Source organism: Oncorhynchus kisutch, linkage group LG17 (assembly GCF_002021735.2).
Source record: "Oncorhynchus kisutch isolate 150728-3 linkage group LG17, Okis_V2, whole genome shotgun sequence".
NCBI lineage: Eukaryota > Metazoa > Chordata > Actinopteri > Salmoniformes > Salmonidae > Oncorhynchus > Oncorhynchus kisutch.
This window is the reverse complement of record NC_034190.2, coordinates 49,648,015-49,668,110: the sequence shown is the minus strand read 5'-3', so window position 1 is coordinate 49,668,110 and position 20,096 is coordinate 49,648,015. Positions and strand designations below refer to the sequence as shown.

The following is a 20,096-nucleotide window of genomic DNA, read 5'->3' as shown; positions in this document are numbered from 1 at the left end:
CTCCTGCTCCTCCTTGCACAAAGGCGGAGGTAGCGGTCCTGCTGCTGGGTTGTTGCACTCCTACGACCTCCTCCACGTCTCCTGATGTACTGGCCTGTCTCCTGGTAGTGCCTCCATGCTCTGGACACTACACTGACAGACACAGCAAACCTTCTTGCCACAGCTTGCATTGATGTACCATCCTGGATGAGCTGCACTACCTGAGCCACTTGTGTGGGTTGTAAGACTCCGTCTCATGCTACCACTAGAGTGAAAGCACCGCCAGCATTCAAAAGGGACCAAAACATCAGCCAGGAAGCATAGGAACTGAGAAGTGGTCTGTGGTCACCACCTGCAGAAGCACTCCTTTATTGGGGGTGTCTTGCTAATTGCCTATAATTTCCACCTGTTGTCTATTCCATTTGCACAACAGCATGTGAAATGTATTGGCAATCAGTGTTGCTTCCTAAGTGGACAGTTTGATTTCACAGAAGTGTGATTGACTTGGAGTTACATTGTGTTGTTTAAGTGTTGCCTTTATGTTTTTGAGCAGTGTATATATATTTTACCCCCTTTTTCTCCCCAATTTAGATCGTCTCATCACTGCAACTCCCCAACGGACTCGGGGGGTGAAGGTCAAGTAATGCGTTCCCCGAAACATGACCCTCCAAACCGCTCTTCTTAACACCCGCCCGCTTAATAACCCAGAAGCCAGCCGCACCAAGGTGTCTGAGGAAACACCGCTCAACTGACTTCGGAGGTCAGCCTGCAGGTGCCCGGCCCCACACAAGGAGTCGCTAGAGCGCAATGAGCCAAGTAAAGCCCCCCACCCCGGTCAAACTCTCCCCTAATCCGGACGATGCTAGGCCAATTGTGTACCGCCCTATGGGACTCCCGGTCACGGACGGTTGTAACACAGCCTGGGATTGATCCCGGGTCTGCAGTGACGCCTCAATCAAATTATGGTGCCACTTTTGTTCACATATTCTGCCCCATTTTTACATAGCGAAAAGACTGAAGTGAGCGAACATGGACATATGTGGTGAGAGTTGGCCGATTTTGTTATGGTGGGTGCAGTTGTGCAGTGTTGTATGTTTGAGTGAGTCAGGTCAAAACTGAGACCATAGAGTATCATTAGCCTAGGTTAGTTAGTACAGTGTCATTTCTGAACTCTTCCCCCATCCATCCTCAACATCCCACAGTGCAGGCGCGAGATGTTCCCCAATGCTGGATGGGGGGCACGAGTGAAAAAGTTTGGGAACCCCTGTACTAATGTACCAATGGAGACGAAATGCCTCGTATAGCTAACTACCTACAGTATATGCAATCTTGCACTTTTCCCTGATCTTTGACAGAAGTAGCAGAGAGTAGCCTACGACAGCGCATTATGCCGACGCCACCCCTGTTGTTTGGCCCTGCAGTACGAGCGACAGTGTTGGTTGACACCGTGTGGGGACGGGGGGCGTGACAGTAGGGTCCATTGCACTTGGCCTTGGCAACTCCACCTCCACCATTTCGCCCATGTGTAGCCTACTTTGTGCACTGCCACACACACGCACTCTGTGGTCGTTGAGCCCGTGTGCGGTCTCTCTCTCCTTTTAGCTCTAGATTAGCCATTTTCATAGGTTTTACCAACACCCCTCTCTCTGTAATTCTCTCCGACTCTATCCCCCCGCACAACTTCAAGGCGATTTTCCTAGTCTTTACCCCGACGTTGTTCGTGTTTTTATCCCGGACAGTATTTTGCTTCGTTAAAGTGTATTTTTGACAGAAGTGCGCACAGATGGAGGACTATCACAAACCCGACCAGCAGACCCTGCAGACGCTTAGGAACATCGCCAACCGGCTCAGGATCAATTCTATCAAGGCTACTACTGCGGCAGGCAGTGGGTAAGCACCATGTTTTAATTCATGCTTCAAAAAGAAAAAGACATGTGCGTAATGAGGTGTCCATGCAGGCTAAGTGATAGGTTTACATGCGTAATGACCACGGCTCGGACATTGTGTGCGTATATTACGCATCGCTCCAGAAAAGGCGAATGTTCTTTAATTTTAGCTGTCCATTTGGCATTAATATTTGACTTGGATGAAATTGGGTTACATATAGATGTAGATAAAATATGCAGCAATTGTGTTATGCCTTATTATGTTGTAATAGGGATCCCGAGTGGCGCAGCGGTCTAAGGCACTGCATCTCAGTGCGATGTCCGAGCCATGGCCATTACGCATGTAAACCTACAGTCCCTAGTTCGATTCCAGGCTGTATCACACCCGGCCGTGATTGGGAGGCCCCTAGGGATACATTATTTTCGAATATGCAGTAGTGTAACGGTAGGCTTTTTTTAAAGTCTTTGAATTCATATTTTTTTCTGGTTATGTAAGATGTGAGCGAAAATGTGATTCAATAATGAATGGGTCGTTACACGTGGTGGCTACGTGGGGTTCGTCCGCCGCAACTAAAGGGACTGCGTTCGTGCCTGGCGCTCCAACGCGCCTGCATAAATTCAGCCTTCACCTCCCATCCTCTTCGCAGAGCGAAACGATTGGTGACGGACTGATTTTGATGCTTGTCGGTCCACCGCGACCCGGGCAATCTCCAACCAATGCCCTCCCTTTCTATAATTATTTTTCAGGCTTGTCCACGATATTCGGGCTAAGAGAAATGCCAGATAGCGGTAAATGTTGTCAGAACACATGTTATTTATATTTTGCGACATTAATTCATTCCATGTTCTTATTTCCTTAGGTCTGTTTATTACAGTGCAGTAAACAGCTCACATAAAATATGCTATTGGAGGCATTATAACCAGGGACACAACCTTTTTTAGTAAATATGTCTAATTCCACATCGACAAAATAAGGCCAAGTCAGAATTAAACGTTTTTTTTTGGGGGGGGGGGGGGGGGGGGGGTTAATTTATTAGTCTTTTAGTTGATGATTTTACTTCAATACATATTTATTTTATTCATTGTCTGTTTTTAACCACCTTTCCGTTTCAGGTTGATTAAAAATCATAATTCTGGTGGGTACCTGGCACCTGTGCTATGGTGAAGCGTTCTAAATGGACATGATCTGTTTGGAATCTCATAAGTTATGGATGCTTTCAAATGGCGTTTTTATATTGTCTTTTTTTTTTTTTTGCATTTTGCTTGGAGCACGGAGTTTTGGCGACAAAACAAAAATAAGTGTTTTTTGCGGTCAGCTGTAATAAAACTGTTGTAAGTGTTGAGTGACTGACTGAATGTATTGAATAGGGTCTGCCTTATGTTACAGGCAAATAGTGGATCGATTGTCGTGAATGAGTGTCGACGCTTTATTACGAGATGAAGGCTAATATAGGCTAATATAGGCTTAACCCCTGCACTCAATGAAGAATGAATATCAGAGTTTAAGTCGAGGTGATCAAATGCGGCCGAAGAGGCCTTTGTTTCCTCTGACCCTCCAAACAGTGTGTGCATGTTGTGTCTAGTGGAAATATTGGAGGGCGACGTAGTAGTCAAAACTGATTGTAGGTCATTTAGTGTGTGTGTGTGTGACACTTTCCAGCTATACACTTCAGTGTGAGCTGAGCACACAGAGGTGTGTGTGTGTTTTATTTGTGCATGCATGTGTCAGTCAGAGCCCCTGGTCTGACCCATTGTCCTGTCTTCTCTGGCCTCCAGTCACCCCACATCATGCTGCAGTGTGGCAGAGATCATGTCTGTGCTCTTCTTCCACACCATGAAGTACCGCCCTGAGGAACCCCGGAACATCAACAGCGACCGCTTCGTCCTCTCCAAGGTACCACTCCCCCCCCCCCCCCCCCGTTTAGACATCCCTAACCCCTTAACCTCCCTCTGGGGAAACACAGGTATCCCAGGCCCAGATAGTGGCGAAACGTGTACATGCACAGTCTGAAGGCTTCCAAAGGTACACTTTCCCATATTCATTTGAAGTGATTTAACCTTAATGCCTCTGTGCTCAACCTGTCTAAATTCGATGTTATTGCGTCTGTGATAAAGTATGACGTCTGCCAAGTCCATTCTAAGGCAGTGTCTCCATGTTCACCTCTAAGGTAAGGCCTACTGTAGTAGCTAAGCTCCTCCCCTACCGCAATGATCTCATTAGCCTCATTGGACAGACGTGGGACACTTGATCTGTCTGTCTTTCAGTCGCCCGCCTGGCCATCAGACTCCGTTTTATCAAGTTTGTCAGAGTAGATTGGCAGAGTAGTTAGAACCCTTAGCCAGCTCAAGGGCTCTGTATCAAACTCATTCAATTTCCAAAAATCAACCTGATGAATTGATGGAAAGCTGTATGTTCATAGGATTTTTCACCAGTCAGATTGCATTGTCCAGTCTGTGCTGGGAAGAGCCAGCCAGAGTTTTTAAAGGCCCCATTTGTAGAGTAAGCATGTAATCTGGTGCAGGGACCTGGGCCCTTTAGGAGACCGACCGGGAGGCGGGAATGTACTCCTACAGAGACTACTCGAATGTCATTCATTTTGGGGGTGTGGAAGGAAGAACGTTTGGGATGAGTTTCTCAATCCAAGAAATGAACGTGGTCCAGGCACCGAGTGTGATACTGTATGTGAGAGTCTAACATGGGGAATAACAGCATCGGCTGTAAAAGATGGTTGTAGTGAATAGTTGAAGTCTGTTTTACATTAACTAGGGCCCTTTGTGCGTGTTCTGTCTACATGAGGTCATGTCTCTGTGCGACGGTAACAAAGTCGTAACTTGTATCTGCGAGACTGTTCTCTCTCTCTCTCTAACTCTCTCTCTCTAACTCTGTCCCTCCCTCTCTTTCTCTGTCTCCTCCAGGGCCATGCAGCCCCGGTGCTTTACGCGGTGTGGGCTGAGACAGGCTACCTGAAGGAGAGCGAACTGCTCAACCTCCGTAAGGTCGACTCCATCCTGGAGGGACACCCTGTGCCGGTGAGAATAGGAGCAGGAAAATCCACACGACACGATCTTGTTTGGCCCACAAATAACCTCTGCGCCCCACTAACACAGTGAGAGTTAGCCTTTTTAAAAGCCTGGCTTATCTTTAGCCCTTTCTCGCTCACAGACCTGTTCACCCATGACAGTTTTTTTTAACCTATTTGTTAAACAGTCAAATTTATCCTCCTTGTGAAACTCTACTTGTCCCTTTTTCAGAGCACTGGTATTCCCTTGTCTAAGAGAGGAAGTCTGAGCACACAACATACAGTCTATACTGTAGTGTAGACTGTATGTGCTTGTGTGACAGACAGGCTGTCCAAGGCCCCTTTTGTGTGCACGCACAGTAACTTCCTAGTAATGCCATGCCCTGTTCACACATGCATGAGTAAGCCACTGATTCCCTCAATTAAGATTTGGTATCTCTTCATCTAATGCGTACACATTGATTTACCCTGTTGAGCTGTTAATATGACCACTGAATGAATTTGTATGTTTAGGAAATGTGTGTATGTTTGAGAGGAAGTGTGTGTTTTGTGGACAGTGTGTGATTTTGACGGTAATGAGACCTGAATGTGGGTGTGTTATGACTGAGTAGGTAGTCTTTGTGTCAGATTAGTTTATGTCGGTGCAATTTAACAGCGTAGTTGATGTAATGTTTCATGACTTTTTAATGTGTAATGTGTGTTTGTTGGTGTAATGCATGTTTATTATGTGCTGTGATGTCTAACATTTGTGCGTGTGTGTGTGTGTGTCAACAGAAGCAGCAGTTTGTGGATGTGGCCACCGGCTCTCTTGGACAGGGTCTGGGGGCTGCCTGCGGGATGGCCTACACTGGGAAATACTTTGACAAGGCCAGGTGAGAGACCATTCTCCCACATATACACATCTGCACATAATATGGACTTCTGCATAGGACTCAGTGACATGCTCGACACCCCTCTAAGGTCATTCTTTAGTTGCGCGGTCATACGTTGTCTGGCTATACAAGAACACACAGCGACAGACAGACCAACACACAAATAATCAGATACATAGCATAGACAAAGGGAAGTAAAGCACAAGGAAATATGTGCAATTAAATAAGTCGGATGCGCCCTACAATGAAGGTGTACTGTGATACTCGCCCGCACATCTGCATAAAGCCGTCCCGTTCATAGACAAGGCATGCATGGATACCACTATGCATGGACACAACAAACACACCTATGCTCATGGTGCACACTCTCTGCGAACAACGTGACAGTCTGACATTTGACATTTCACCGCCCCTATAGAGAGTAGATGCAAGGGTGTGGGGGTGTGGAGAGAGAGGCTGGCCGTTTCACGGCTGAACATGGTTTGGAAGCCAGCTTCTTTATTGTGCGCGACGAGTTCCAGAACGGCCACGTGAACACTGGGCAGACAGCCATAGACAGCGTTCCAGGCTCCACTCTCTGTATATGACAAAAGCAGATTCCCCTTTTATATCTGAATCCATAGAAAAAGGCCAGAACAGTAGAGGGCAGCTGAGCTGTACTTTGGGGTTAGGGATAGACTTTTGAAAAACATTTTTTTTAATAGGATTTTTGTTGTTGTTGCTATTCTCTGGTTTCATTTTTGGACCGTGTAACAGAGCAGCCTGCCGTAGAATGTACATGCGGGGTGGGTTGGATGGGCTTTCTCTGCATTTTGTTCAGTCAATTCTTCTGCTCTAATAATCAGGGCTGCGAGAGAGCCTCCCTCTTTCTCCCTATTTTGCTCTTCTCACTCCCTTATCTCTCTCACTACTAACCCTTCCTTTGTTAGTTGTTTTCCATATTATGTCTATCTCTGACAAGCTACCCGAAGAAAGACCTGAAAATAGCCCATATTAATATAATAGCCTTAAAAAATAAGGGTCATGAATTCAACAACTTGCTAACGTCAGATAACGTTCATATTTTAGACATTTCCGAGACTCACTTAGATAATTCCTTTGATACGGCAGTTGCAATACAAGGATATAACATCTACTGAAGAGACGGGAATGAAAACAATTATTTTAAGGATGATTTAATTGCCAAAGTGGGCAAACTTAGGCTGGAAATGCCAACAACAAGCAGTGAGCCATCGTTCTCATGCATTAAACGAATAATGAAAAAAAAACATTGTACTTTTGAATCTTGTGAAGTTAGTGTGGGAGAGGTGGAAACATTTATTGTTATCTATCAACAATGGCAAACCTCCTGGCATTGAAAAATTAGATGGAAAACTACTGAGAATGGTAGCTGACTCTATAGCCACTCCTATATGTCATATCTTTCATCTGAGCCTAGAGAAAAGGGTTTGTCCTCAGGCCTGGAGGGAAGCCAAAGTCAAGAATGGTAAATCGGTCTTTACTGTTTCTAACAGCCAACCTATCAGCTTGCTTAAGCAAACTGTTGGGAAAAAATGTGTTTCACCAAATACAATGCTATTTTTCTGCAAACAAATTAGTAAGACTTTCAGCATGCTTATAGAGAAGGGCACGCAACATGTACTGCACTTTCACAAATGACTGATGATTGGTTGAAATAAATATTCTGGGAGCTGTGCTGTTAGATTTCAGTAACGTCTTTGATATTATTGACCATAACCTGTTGTTGAAAAACCTCTCCCATATTGTGGAATCAGAGCTATTTTATCTAATAGAACACAGAGTTTTCTTTATTGGATGCTTCTCTGATGTTAAACATATAAAGTTTTGTGTATCGCAGGGCAGCTCTCTTGGCCCTCCACTCTTTTCAATTTTTATCAATGACCTGCCACTGGCAATTAACAAAGCCTGTTTGTCATGCATGCTGATGATTCAACCCTATACGCATGCGTCAGCAACCACAGCTAGTGAAGTTACTGCAACCCTAAACAAAGAGTTGCAGTCAGTTTTAGAATGGGTGGCCAGTAATAAACCGGTCCAGAGCATCTCTAAAACTAATTGCATTGTATCTGATACAAATCATTCCCGAAGTTCTAGACCTGTGGCTGTTGAGCAAATTGAGGAGACTAAATTACTTGGGTTGTAAACGGTCAGGTTCTAAACATATTGACTCAATGGTTGTAAAGATTGGGAGAGATCTGTCCGTGATGCTCTGCACCACACTCCACAAGGCAAGTCTTGATTACTGTCCAGTCATCTGGTCATGTGCTGCAAAGAATGACCTAGTTAAGCTGCAGCTGGCCCAGAATAGAGTGGCACGTTTTGCTCTTCATTGTAATCAAAGGGCTAATATCAATACTGTGCATGCCAGTCTCTTGGCTAAGAGAATTGTTTGCATAGTTAACTTACACACAGCACTGACACACACACGTACCCCACCAGGCATGCCACCAGGGGTCTTTTCACAGTCCCCGGGTCCAGAACGACCTACTTACGTATGTGTAACTGATAGATGCAAACACACACACAATGTATGTCAATTGTAAAGTATTTAGTCTGTAAGGTATTTGTTATTATGTGTCGGACCCCAGCAAGACTAGCTGTGGCCATTGGCATCGGCTAACGTGGATCCTAATGAAATCAACAACAACAAGAGAGCGTGCTCTTTCCCTCGCCTCTCACTCACTCTCATCCAGCCTCAACTCTGACTTGTCTGTAATGTATGACTGCTTTTGTTACAAACTCTTCCTCTCATAGTCTGTGGCCCCAAAACATACAGCCCTACATGCTTAGGCCAGTGTCACGGATAAAGGGAGGGATCCATGAATCAAATGACTGAATGTGTCAAATACACTTAGCGGGAGGGTGAGGATTAGTGAGTCAAAATGCCACATTACAGCTTTAAACCCGCACTGACAGTACCCTGTTTAATTGATTCAGCAAATGGCGTTTGAATATGATTATCCATGCTTAGCTGATCAAAGTGCAACGTAAAACAATTTGGCGCTGGTTCACAAGGGTGTGTGTGGAGACGACGTTTCCCTGTCGTTGGGTCTATGTTTGACAGAACGCCCTGAGGGCGCTCGGTACAGGTTTGGACTGTGAGCTGTCAGTTTGTGTTCTGTTCTCACCCCTCTAATACTCTCACCTTGTACTCTCCCTGGGGCAATGCTGTGGCATTATATGAGAGAGGGAGAGCATCTCTGTCTGAAGAGATCAGCTTTAGACTAGACTGCTCGCCTCAACCAATGCATTGTGGTAAAATACAATATTGGTTGATCCATAACCTGTCTAAATAGAAGGTTAAATTAAAGGTTAGACTGCGTAGTTATCCTGTTACACGCATGAAGGTGTATTTTAAATATGATTATTACCTATTGTCTTTCAAAGGCTTTGTGTGTTTGAACAAGGTCTCGATCTCTGTGCTACGAGGGGCACCCAAACTCCTAACTAATCCAGGCAGTGCTTTAGAGTTTAGAGCTGCAGAAGCTCAGTAATCCCTCAGAATGTGTAGGATACACTCTCCTGTGTGTGTGTTGTCTTTAGTGCATACTTACACACACACACACACACACACGCCGTTATGCACATTTGAAGGGTTACCTCAGTTGGGTTACCATTGTGTGTGTGTGTGTGTGACGGTTGTCTTAAGAGTATGGCTTTTGCCCCGACCTAATGCCCTGTTGGCATAGCCTTTGACAGCCAGCGATTTTATTAGGGATGGCAAAATGTTAATCTGTGAAAAGCTTTTGACTTTGTGTAAATAGCTCTCTTCCAACAGTGTCATTCCTCCAAAACAATAGAGTAGTCATTTATCCATTCATATTTTTGTCCATGTAATTAACGAGCTACATAATCACCATTATCATCAACTCATATGTTATAACAACCAGTCAGTCAACACACTACTATTGTATCATATACACTATATAAACAAACGTATGTGGACACCTCTTCAAATTAGTGATTCGGCTGAAATGCTCAGCCGCAAAGTGGTAGGTCACACAAGCTCACAGAAATGGACCCTCGAGTGCTGAAGCACATAGCGCGTAAGAATCATCTGTCCTCGGTTGCAACGCTCAATACCGAGTTCCCAACTGCCTCTGGAAGCAATGTCAGCACAAGAACCGACAGGAGCTTCATGAAATGGGTTTCCATGGCTGAGCAGCTGCATACAAGCCTAAGATCACCATGCGCAAATCCAAGCGTTGGCTTGAGTGGTGTAAAGCTCGCCGCCATTGGACTCTGGAGCAGGGGAAAAGTGTTCCCTGGAGTGATGAATCACGCTTCACCATCTGACAGTCCAACTGATAAATCTGAAATCTTAACGCTACAGCATACACTAGACGATTCTGTGCTTCCAAATTTGTGGCAACTGTTTGGGGAAGTCCCTTTCCTGTTTCAGCATGACGATGCACCCATGCACAAAGCGAGGTCCATCCAGAAATGGTTTGTCGAGATTGCTGTGGAAGAACTTGACTGGCATGCACTGAGTCCTGACCTCAACCACATCGAACACCTTTGGGATGAATTGGAATGCCGACTACAAGCCAGGCCTAGTTGCCCAACATCAGTTCCTTCCCTGAAGAGTGGAGTCTGTTTATAGTAGCAAATGAGGGGACCAACTCCATATTAATGCCCATGATTCTGGAAATAGATGTTTGACGAGCAAGTGTCCACATACTTTTGGTAATGTTTAGTGTACCATCATGTAAGCCTATTAGATTGTGTTGATTTAAATTGCATTGCAGCTCAGAGGTTTAACCAATGTGTTGGTGCAGGGAAGGGCTTTCTGTGAGTCGTGAGAGGTGCTGCAGCTCCCCTGAGGCGAGACTAACTGAGAGTAACCGGGAGGGAGGATGTTAAACGGTATCTGGTCCAGGTGTCTGTGGCTCCCTCTCTGGGCTCCGGAATGCTATCCGGTTCGGAATGCGTGCTGTAATGCGTCATGTCTCGGCCGATCTTCTCGCTTTAATGAAAATGTGTCTATTTGACTGGAAAGCTGTCAAGCCCTGTTAACCATGCAGGGTGATGGGAGCTCCGAAAGGGTTTCAACTGTTCCTGTTCGCTCTGTATTCGGGGAGGGCGGTTGAGGGGCGGCCTCATTTCAAAGATGAAGGGTGGGGGTTGTGTTGACAAATATCTGCCGGAAGGGGAGGCATTTCATCCCTTAGTCAATCAAGTGGTAATCAATTGAAAATTGTGGATTGGTCATATTACTCTACATGTTTATTAGTGTTTATTTATTACAAAAGCTTTACTGCTGTGATCTTGCGTCTAATTCTGTCTGTCTGTCTCTCCGTAGCTACAGTGTGTACTGCCTTCTGGGTGATGGGGAGATGTCTGAGGGCTCGGTGTGGGAGGCCATGGCCTTCGCCTCTTACTACCAGCTGGACAACCTGGTGGCCATCCTGGACATCAACCGTCTGGGACAGAGTGACCCGGCTCCCCTGCAGCACCATGTGGAGAAGTACCAGAAACGCTGCGAAGCCTTCGGGTGAGTGCTGGGAGAAAGTCTGTTCTAGAAAATGTGTGGCCTAGAGACCGTGAAAGTGGGCCTGAGAATGTAAATGACTCCCACCAATTTTTCCCTGGTGTGTGTATGTGTTTGTAGGTGGAATGCCATCATTGTGGACGGGCACAGTGTGGACGAGCTGACTAAGGTTCTGAGCCAACCCCGTCACCAGCCCACCGCCATCGTAGCCAAAACCATCAAGGGCAAGGGAATCCCAGGTACACACTCCCCAACAGTAATACAGCTCAACAGAAACTGAATCCCATGCGCCCCTATAGGTACTAGTACAGACTGGTTCACCCAGAGACTAACCAAACCCTAATACTATACCGTATATTTTCCTGAAATATACTAACACTGCTTGATTGGGACACTGACAGACTCCCCTCTATCCATTCACATTCCAAAATATCTGTGGTGCTCGGCTGCTGCTTTGTAATCAATACGTACTATCAAACCCCGCTATTCCTAAAATCAAAAAGGCATAATCTGTGCCTGTCCCTTAAAAGACATAAAGTTATGTCTGATGGACCTGAATAAGCCCTCCCTGTCTCCTCTGTGAGGCACCTAAACCTGTGGTAATCTGGGCAGTGCTTTAGAGATGTAGCTGCAGCAGCCTGTTAATCCCTCCGCATGTGTAGGACACACTCAGATCACTGGCCTTTGTCTGGTTGCTGTCATGAGAGTAGGGCTTTTGATGTGGAGCCCTGACCTATGGAATTGTCTTTTGATGGTCACTCATGTGTAAGGCTTTGTGATGAGGGGGGGGGTGGGGGGCGTTGAGGAATACGTCATTTACGACCATTCGGTGCTGGTATCATCAAACGGATATATAAAATGAGCAGATTGCCCACCAATCGATGCACTGCTTATATACATACTAAAGCCGTATTTGCTGTGCGTGTGTGTGTGTGTGTGTGTGTGTGTTTTCCGTGTTCTCTGTGTGTGTTATAGCTGCGGAGGACAAGATGGGCTGGCATGGGAAGCCCCTGCCCAAGGAGATGGCTGAGGGGGTGCTGAAGGACATCCAGGCACGCATCATGAACAGTAATAAGCGCCTGTACCCCGCTACGCCCACTGAGGACGCCCCGCCCGTCAGCCTGCGCAACGTTCGCATGCCCAGCGCACCCAGCTACAAACTCGGAGAGAAGGTGCGTGTACTTGAGAGGGAGCAAGAGCGTTTGAGAGAGAGAGAGCGCGACGCTTTAAGTCCTGGAACAAGGCACGGGCACTATCTGAACTTATGGTGATGGACGGCTACACTGACCTGTTTAAAATAAAATGAACTAACCCATTGGTTGTGTTTGGCTCCAGATTGCCACGCGGAAGGCCTATGGCATGGCTCTGGCTAAACTAGGCCGCTACAACGAGCATGTGGTGGCTCTGGATGGCGACACCAAGAACTCCACCTTCTCTGAGCTCTTTAAGAACGAGCACCCCGAACGCTACGTCGAGTGCTACATTGCCGAGCAGAACATGGTAAGCTTAGCCGACACCCAATGCCACATATCTGACCCGATTCTAGGTCTAGTAGGCTGAACTGAAGTGTACTGCTCACAAAATCTTCATAAGAGATAGTTAACGTCTCTCCTGAGAAAGTAAAAAATAAATGTTAAAAAAACCAACAATGATAAGCTGTTATTGATAGCACTATGTGACGTCAACCCAAAATGTTTATCAAAGTTCCATCCAGACCATTCGTACTGTAGGCCTGCATGTGTTTGTATTTGAACGTGCTTCTTTTCACCCGCGTGTGAATTATTCACCTCTGACATTCAGAGTGCCACACCCACACTTCTAGGGCCTGGATCCATCTACCTGGTTGGCTAAGAGACCTATTAATTCGTAATGTCTCAGCATGATTCCGGTGGCAGTTCCTTCAGAGGCATCACTGGCAGGTGTAATGGAGCTGTATTGTGGCCTGTGACTCGTTGTGACTCCCACACACAATAGAGAAGTAAAATATAGATCAGAAGTTATTTAGATGAATTCTTTACCTTGGCCGTGCTGTCACATCAAATATCATTCAGGGATTGGAACATTTGAATGCTTTGCTGGATTTCTAAGTATCCTGTTGTTTGTCCCTGACAACGATAATGCTCTATGCTAGCTGACGACACTAATGCTCTATGCTAGCTGACGACACTAATGCTCTATGCTAGCTGATGACACTAATGCTCTATGCTAATGCTCTAAACCACCAATGCATTGTATTTTCGTGAGTCAAAGCTGTCACTGACCATGTCTCACACAGGCCCCATTCCCTTAGCAAGGCCTCATGGGGAACAGGGGAATGGGATTTCTCAGGGCTAACAGGAAATGAAATGGGACAAGCAGAACATTTCCCCCCGTATGAATTGAAAGATGCTGGCTCCCTTCTTATGTTTCTACAGATTGACGTGAGGCACTTTGGGCAGACTGTGAGAACACAAGTTGCTCAGGCTTCTATCTGGTCTTTGTAATCATGAACACCGCTTTCCTCCCTCTCCTCCTCTGTCAGGTGAGCATTGCGGTGGGCTGTGCCACGCGGGACCGCAACGTGGTGTTCGCCAGCACCTTCGCCACCTTCTTCACGCGTGCCTACGACCAGCTTCGCATGGCCGCCATCTCCGAGAGCAACATCAACCTGTGTGGCTCCCACTGCGGCGTGTCCATCGGTCAGTCCGCCCACTGACCTTTGACCCCCACCCTAGTGAACTGTCTGTGTAGTGACCCCTGTGACTTCCTCACTGTGACCCTGACGTAGCTCTCAGCACTTGTTCCTCTAGGACTGATTCAGCCCACTGCAGAAGACTTGGCTTACTGTCACACAGTGCTAACACAGTGCTTCCCCTAAAACTGTTTAGGTGGAGAGGGCCTTTGGCTTTAGTTGGTTTCGATCTAACATTTTGGTAACAATCCTGCAGTGGGTTGAATGGTTCCCTCGTTGTTGACCTCGCGTCGTATAATCCTGTATTATTTCCTGAATCCTGAACTTTGCTTTTGTTTCTTCACATCTTCCTTCCATCTATTAATGTATCAGTGTGGCACCGGCCAGCACTCGTTCCCTCCCTCCCCCTCTCTCTCTCTGTGTCACGGAAGTGGTGGTGGCGGGGCGGCCAGGCTTCCTTTTGGTTCCTCAGGTACATTGCATGCCCACGCCGACTCGCCCCACTGAACGCATGCCTGCCCTGTAGCTTTCACTTTCAGCAGCCCCAAACACGCCAAGTGTTGTTCTGTCTGACTTGCGCGCGTGTGTGTGTGTGTACGTGCGTGCGTGTGTGTGTTCTAGGAGAGGATGGTCCTTCTCAGATGGGCCTGGAAGACATTGCCATGTTCAGAGCCATTCCCACTGCAACCATTTTCTACCCTAGCGACGGCGTGTCCACTGAGAAAGCTGTGGAGCTGGCCGCCAACACGAAGGTACTCAGAACCCTCTCTATCACATCAGTGCCTCTTGCTTTGCGCTCACTCTGCAATATGGTGGTAGGCCGTCATTGTCGATAAGAATTTCTTAACTGCCTAGTGAAATGAAGGTTAAATGAACCAAATATATTGTGTTCACACAGCTGCTGAGTGTGACTCTGTTTTAATAAAGCGGTCTGATAAATGACAAGGTAATGAAAGTCCAGAGGCGGATTTGACATGTTTCATCTGTGCTCCAGGGTGTGTGTTTCATCAGAACCAGTCGCCCAGAGAACACAGTTCTTTACAACAGCAACGAGGACTTTCATGTGGGACAGGCGAAGGTATGGAGTCCAATGATGTTTTGTTTTTTACTGCACTGCCCCTTTTAAGACTTACAACTGACTTACATGCTTGCGACATTATTTGAATTGAAACATGCCTAGATAATTGAAACATGCCTAGATAATTGAAACATGCCTAGATAATAGAAACCTCCATCCCTTGTCCACCAGGTTGTGTACAAGACCAGCGATGATCATGTGACGGTGATCGGAGCGGGCGTGACCCTTCATGAGGCACTGGCAGCTGCTGAAATGCTAAAGAAGGGTACAGAACCGGAATTTTGGAAAGTTACATAGATCCGTCACAGTAACTCGGTCTATATTCTACATTTGCTGTCAGTAAATGTGCTCTTTACCAAGGCGCTGATGGCATCAACGTCTTCTGAGTGACATATGCACGCACACACACAAACATGCACACACACACACACATACTGACACTTTGTTGTGAGATTGGTCCCATTAAGGCATTGGACCGTTCATCATGATCTGGAGCAGGGATGGGCAACTGGCGGCCCGCCCCCCTTTTGAAGGCTCTCAGATGGAGATATATACTGTATATATACAGTGCATTCAGAAAGTATTCAGACCCCTTGACTTTTTCCACATTTTGTTACGTTATAGCCTTATTCTACACACAATACCCCATAATGACAAAGCAAAAACAGGTTTTTATCATTTTTTGCAAATGCATATTACAAATATTTTTTACATAGGTATTCAGACGCTAGTTTTTTTCCCACATCAATCTACACATAATACCATATCATTTTTTGCTAATTTAAAACTGAAATATCACATTTACATAAGTATTCAGACCCTTTACTCAGTACTTTGTTGAAGCACCTTTGGCAGTGATTACAGCCTCGAGTCTTCTTGGGTATGACGCTACAAGCTTGACACACCTGTATTTGGGGAGTTTCTCTCCCATTCTTCTCTGCAGATCCTCTCAAGCTTTGTCAGGTTGGATGGGGAGTGTTGCTGCATAGCTATTTTCAGGTCTCTCCAGAGATGTCAAATCAAAATCAAATGTTATCATCACATACGCGTGTTTAGCAGATGTTATTGCGGGTGTAGCGAAACGCTTGTTTGACCAGGTTCAAATCCGGGCTCTGGCTAGGCCACTCAAGTACATTCAGAGTATTGTCCCGAAGCCACTCCTGCGTTGTCCTGGCTGTGTGCTTAGGGTCTTTGTCCTGTTGGAAGGTGATCCTTCGCCCCAGTCTATGGTCATGAGCAGGTTTTCGTCAAGGATCTCTCTGTACTTTGCTCTGTTCATCTTTGCCTTGACACTGACTAGTCTCCCAGTCCCTGCCACTGAAAAACATCCACACAGCATGATGCTGCCACCACCATGCTTCACAGTAGAGATGGTGCCAGGTTTCCTCCAGACGTAACGCTTGGCATTCAGGCCAAATTATTTCAATCTTGGTTTCTCATGGTCTGAGAGTTCTTTAGGTACCTTTTGGCAAACTCCAAGCAGGCTGTCATGCGCCTTTTACTGAGGAGTGGCTTCTGTCTGGCCACTCTACCATAAAGGCCTGATTGATGGAGTGCTACAGAGATGGTTGTCCTTCTGGAAGGTTCTCCATCTCCACAGAGGAACTCTGGCCATCTGTCAGAGTGACCACTGGGTTCTTGGTCACCTCCCTGACCAAGGCCCTTCTCCCCCGATTGCTCAGTTTGGCTGGGCGGCCAGCTCTAAGAAGTCTTGGTGGTTCCAAACTCCTTCCATTTAAAAAAGATGGAGGCCACTGTGTTCTTGGGGACCTTCAATGCTGCAGGAATTTTTTGGTACCCTTCCCCAGATCTGTGCCTCGACACAATGCTGTTTCAGAGCTCTACGGACAATTCCTTCGACCTCATGGCTTGGTTTTTGCTCTGACATGCACGATGATCAATGAGCTCAATTTCGAGTATCATAGCAAAGGGTCTGAATATTTGTGAAAATAAGGTTTATTTTTAATTTTTATACATTTGCAAACATTTCTAAGCCTGTTTTCGCTTTGTCATTATGGGGGTATTGTGTGGTAGATTGATGAGGATTTCTTATTTATTTAATCCATTTTAGAATACGGCTGTAACGTAACAAAATGTGGAATACTTTTTTAGCTATCTAAACTTGTTATCATGGTCAATTTACCTGCTGGGAGGCCCCCATTTGATTTTGTTAGACTCACTCAAATATAATCTAAAAAATTGCAAATATTTCTCTCCACCCTATGGCAAAATGTGTAGATTTGCAGCAAACTTGCTTTAAAATGGCAACATTTTCTGTACACCCTATGGCAAAATGTGGAGATTTGCACAAAATTAACTCTAAAACAAAAAAATTCTCTCCACTGTCGAGAGCGGGGTCAGTAAAATATTTTGCTCGCAATGGGGGGAGGGGGTGTATATGGATGTGGGTACGCAGACCTGCAAGCAACTGCAGCCCCTCATGATGAGTTCAGATTTTTTGATGTCCCCCACCCCCGTGAAAGTTGCCCATCCCTGATCTGGAGTATATGCCAACTGTATTGGCACTCTTTTATTACGCATTTACACCCCAACATCTGAGTCAGAGTGATCTCTCTACTCTCTCTTGTATTGGTTAAGAGGAATTATGATTTCACATTGACTGAGTCCTGTTAGCCATTTTCTGTGGCTCATTGCATGATCTTGTGTTTTGTCAGAGAGGATCAACATTCGAGTGATTGACCCTTTCACCATCAAGCCTCTGGACTCCAAGACCATCGTCGAGCACGCCAAGGCCACCAGGGGACGCATCATCACAGTGGAGGACCACTACTACGAGGGTGGGTACTCTGCGCGCACACAGGCTGCCTTCTGAACTCCGGTTATTTAATTCCAGTGGCGTATGTGGCGGAGTGCCTCTGAGGTATGTAGTAATAGATATAACATTATGGAGTTGCCAGGCATTCCTATGATTTGTGGTTAACGCGCTCTGATATTGAGAAGTGACATGGCTGCAGTATTTGAGCATGTGGAGGAGGAGAGACTATCGTCCCTCAGTGTTTTTCCACTTCAGCTCTGCTCTGGCCTTTGGGCTTTCACTGACCTAGAAAACAGGAGGGGGGGGGGGGGCACATGTCCAAAAGTGTGTATGTGTGGTTTTATTTTGGCACAGTTGCCTTATTTGTCCCTTGGGATTTATACAGTCTGTTGATGGAACTAAACAAAGAAAGGAATGAGCACAGCCATGCCACAGTCAGCATCTTAACATTAACTAACCCCCCCAACCTCCCGAGTGGTGCATCGGTCTAAAGCACTGCATCACAGCATCTACAGACACCCTGGTTCGATTCCAGGCTGTATCACAACTGGCCGTGATTGGGAGGCCCAGCGTTGTCCGGGTTTGGCCGGTGCAGACCAAACCCTAACTAGGCAAGTCAGTTCTTAACTGACTACCAATCCCCACCCCCATCTATACATGAGCATGAATAGTGTATTGTGACAGGTGAGCATGCAAGGGTGAGGTGGGGGGACGGGGGTGGGCGTCCACTCAGAGCCACAGGGGGTGGGAGGACCATGTGTGAGGGAGAGGAAGGGGAGGCTGTGTTTGGGGTGTTAGCGGGGCTGTATGGAGAGACCCAGACCTCAAGAACCCCCATAGTGCAGATGGCTACTACAGCAAAGTGGTAGAACGCCCTCTCTCACCCCCCGGCCCCCCTTCGCCACCCCCGGCCTGATTGTCAGTCAATGAGTAGGTGGTGGCAAGGCCTGTCAGGGAGGCTCAGGTCCCAGAGCTGCTCAGTGGGCTGTTGAGGTGTCAGTGATACAGGGTTAGTGGATTGGAAGACAAAATCGATGTATAGATTGGACTGGCCAGCTACTGTACATGCTGTACAGCAGGGTTTCACTGCACAAAGACAGACCACTCAGCAAGATGGACACAAAGGAGTTTGAGAAGGATGTAAGATGTAGTCTTAGCACTTAACACATTTGTCCTATGAAGACCCAGAAATTAGTGCTCCCTAGTCTTACACTTTGTGACAAATGTTGTTATAAAAATGGCTACCATATAAATGTGATTGACTGACATGTGGTTGTAATTATTTAGGGGGCCTGGGAGAGGCCGTGTGTTCAGCTGTGGTAAATGAGACGGGCTTCAATGTGCACCGTATGGCCGTGGCCCACGTTCCCCGCAGCGGCAAACCCACTGAGCTCCTCAAGATCTTCGGCATCGACCGCGACGCCATCGTGCAGGCCGTCCGCAAGATGCTCAGCAGCTCCGCCAACGCCAAGTAGACCACTACCGCGGCACCATTGTCATGGAAACCTCAACAGGGAAGCACTTCTGGCCACACCCGCTCTCCCTCTCTGAGAATAAGAAGTATGAATCAAATAATAATAACTGTCAATGTGGTTTTGAACCTTGACCCCTTTTAAGTTCAGTACCCCCACTCCACCCCATCCCAGAGAAAGTAATGAGTACTGCTGTCGTCTAAGTAAGCAGTGAATGTTTTTTTTAGTAATTTTTGTTTCCCCCCCCAAAAGAAAATCCACATTCGACACACCCCGCGTGAGTGTGTGGACATGGGTCTGGTGTAGGGCACTGTTTTTAGCCCCTCCTGACGGGGACTTCACACCAATAAAGGAATGGTTTCTTCACATCCCTTGTCTGTTTTTTTCATGTCTTGTTCTTGCAGGATGTCATGTCCATAATCAAATACCGTCATGCACATTCATTCACACACACACACACACACACACACACACACACACACACACACACACCTAGAGCATAGCCTACATGGCAACACACACATCGACTTGAGCCACACCTGATTCATTCTGGTGCAGTGTGACTGCTAAGAGTTTGGACCATGGGCCCCTGTCTGCATTGAGAGCTGAACATACAAGCACATAACCACCATGTGCTGTGCATATTTCATGTGTGTTCAATAATTGAAAAGCCTATTGAAAGATTCAAGACCACTGCATTGTGTGCAGACAGAGATGCTCTTTAAACATCGGGGTCATCCATCAAGATGAGAGACGGTAGACTAGTGATTGCACAGAAACCCACCACAGGAATCTGATACAAACTGCATATACGGCTGCTTTCCCTCTAG

The 20,096-nt window shown here is 46.4% G+C and overlaps 1 protein-coding gene across 1 annotated transcript; it reads left to right on the top strand.

Annotated features, from left to right (window-relative positions):
• Nucleotides 1-1,415: 1,415 nt before the first annotated feature.
• Nucleotides 1,416-19,634, top strand: LOC109908514 (transketolase-like). Its single transcript, XM_020507167.2, has 14 exons — nt 1,416-1,869; nt 3,642-3,759; nt 4,782-4,895; nt 5,660-5,757; nt 11,081-11,272; nt 11,390-11,508; nt 12,245-12,441; nt 12,605-12,769; nt 13,791-13,947; nt 14,562-14,692; nt 14,935-15,018; nt 15,190-15,283; nt 17,694-17,816; nt 19,082-19,634. Exons 1-14 carry the CDS (start codon nt 1,763-1,765, stop codon nt 19,267-19,269), a joined length of 1,887 nt encoding a protein of 628 aa, XP_020362756.2. The 5' UTR covers nt 1,416-1,762; the 3' UTR covers nt 19,270-19,634.
• The last annotated feature ends 462 nt before the right edge of the window (nt 19,635-20,096 follow it).

What these genes read in the sequence shown, in the direction of transcription:
- LOC109908514 (XM_020507167.2), top strand. Translation starts at nt 1,763, where the DNA reads ATGGAGGACTATCACAAACCCGACCAGCAGACCCTGCAGACGCTTAGG. An exon ending in CCACTGCGGCGTGTCCATCG is followed by an intron (nt 13,948 to 14,561) that starts GTCAGTCCGCCC and finishes TGTGTGTTCTAG; the next exon opens with GAGAGGATGGTCCTTCTCAG. An exon ending in GGAGGACCACTACTACGAGG is followed by an intron (nt 17,817 to 19,081) that starts GTGGGTACTCTG and finishes GTAATTATTTAG; the next exon opens with GGGGCCTGGGAGAGGCCGTG.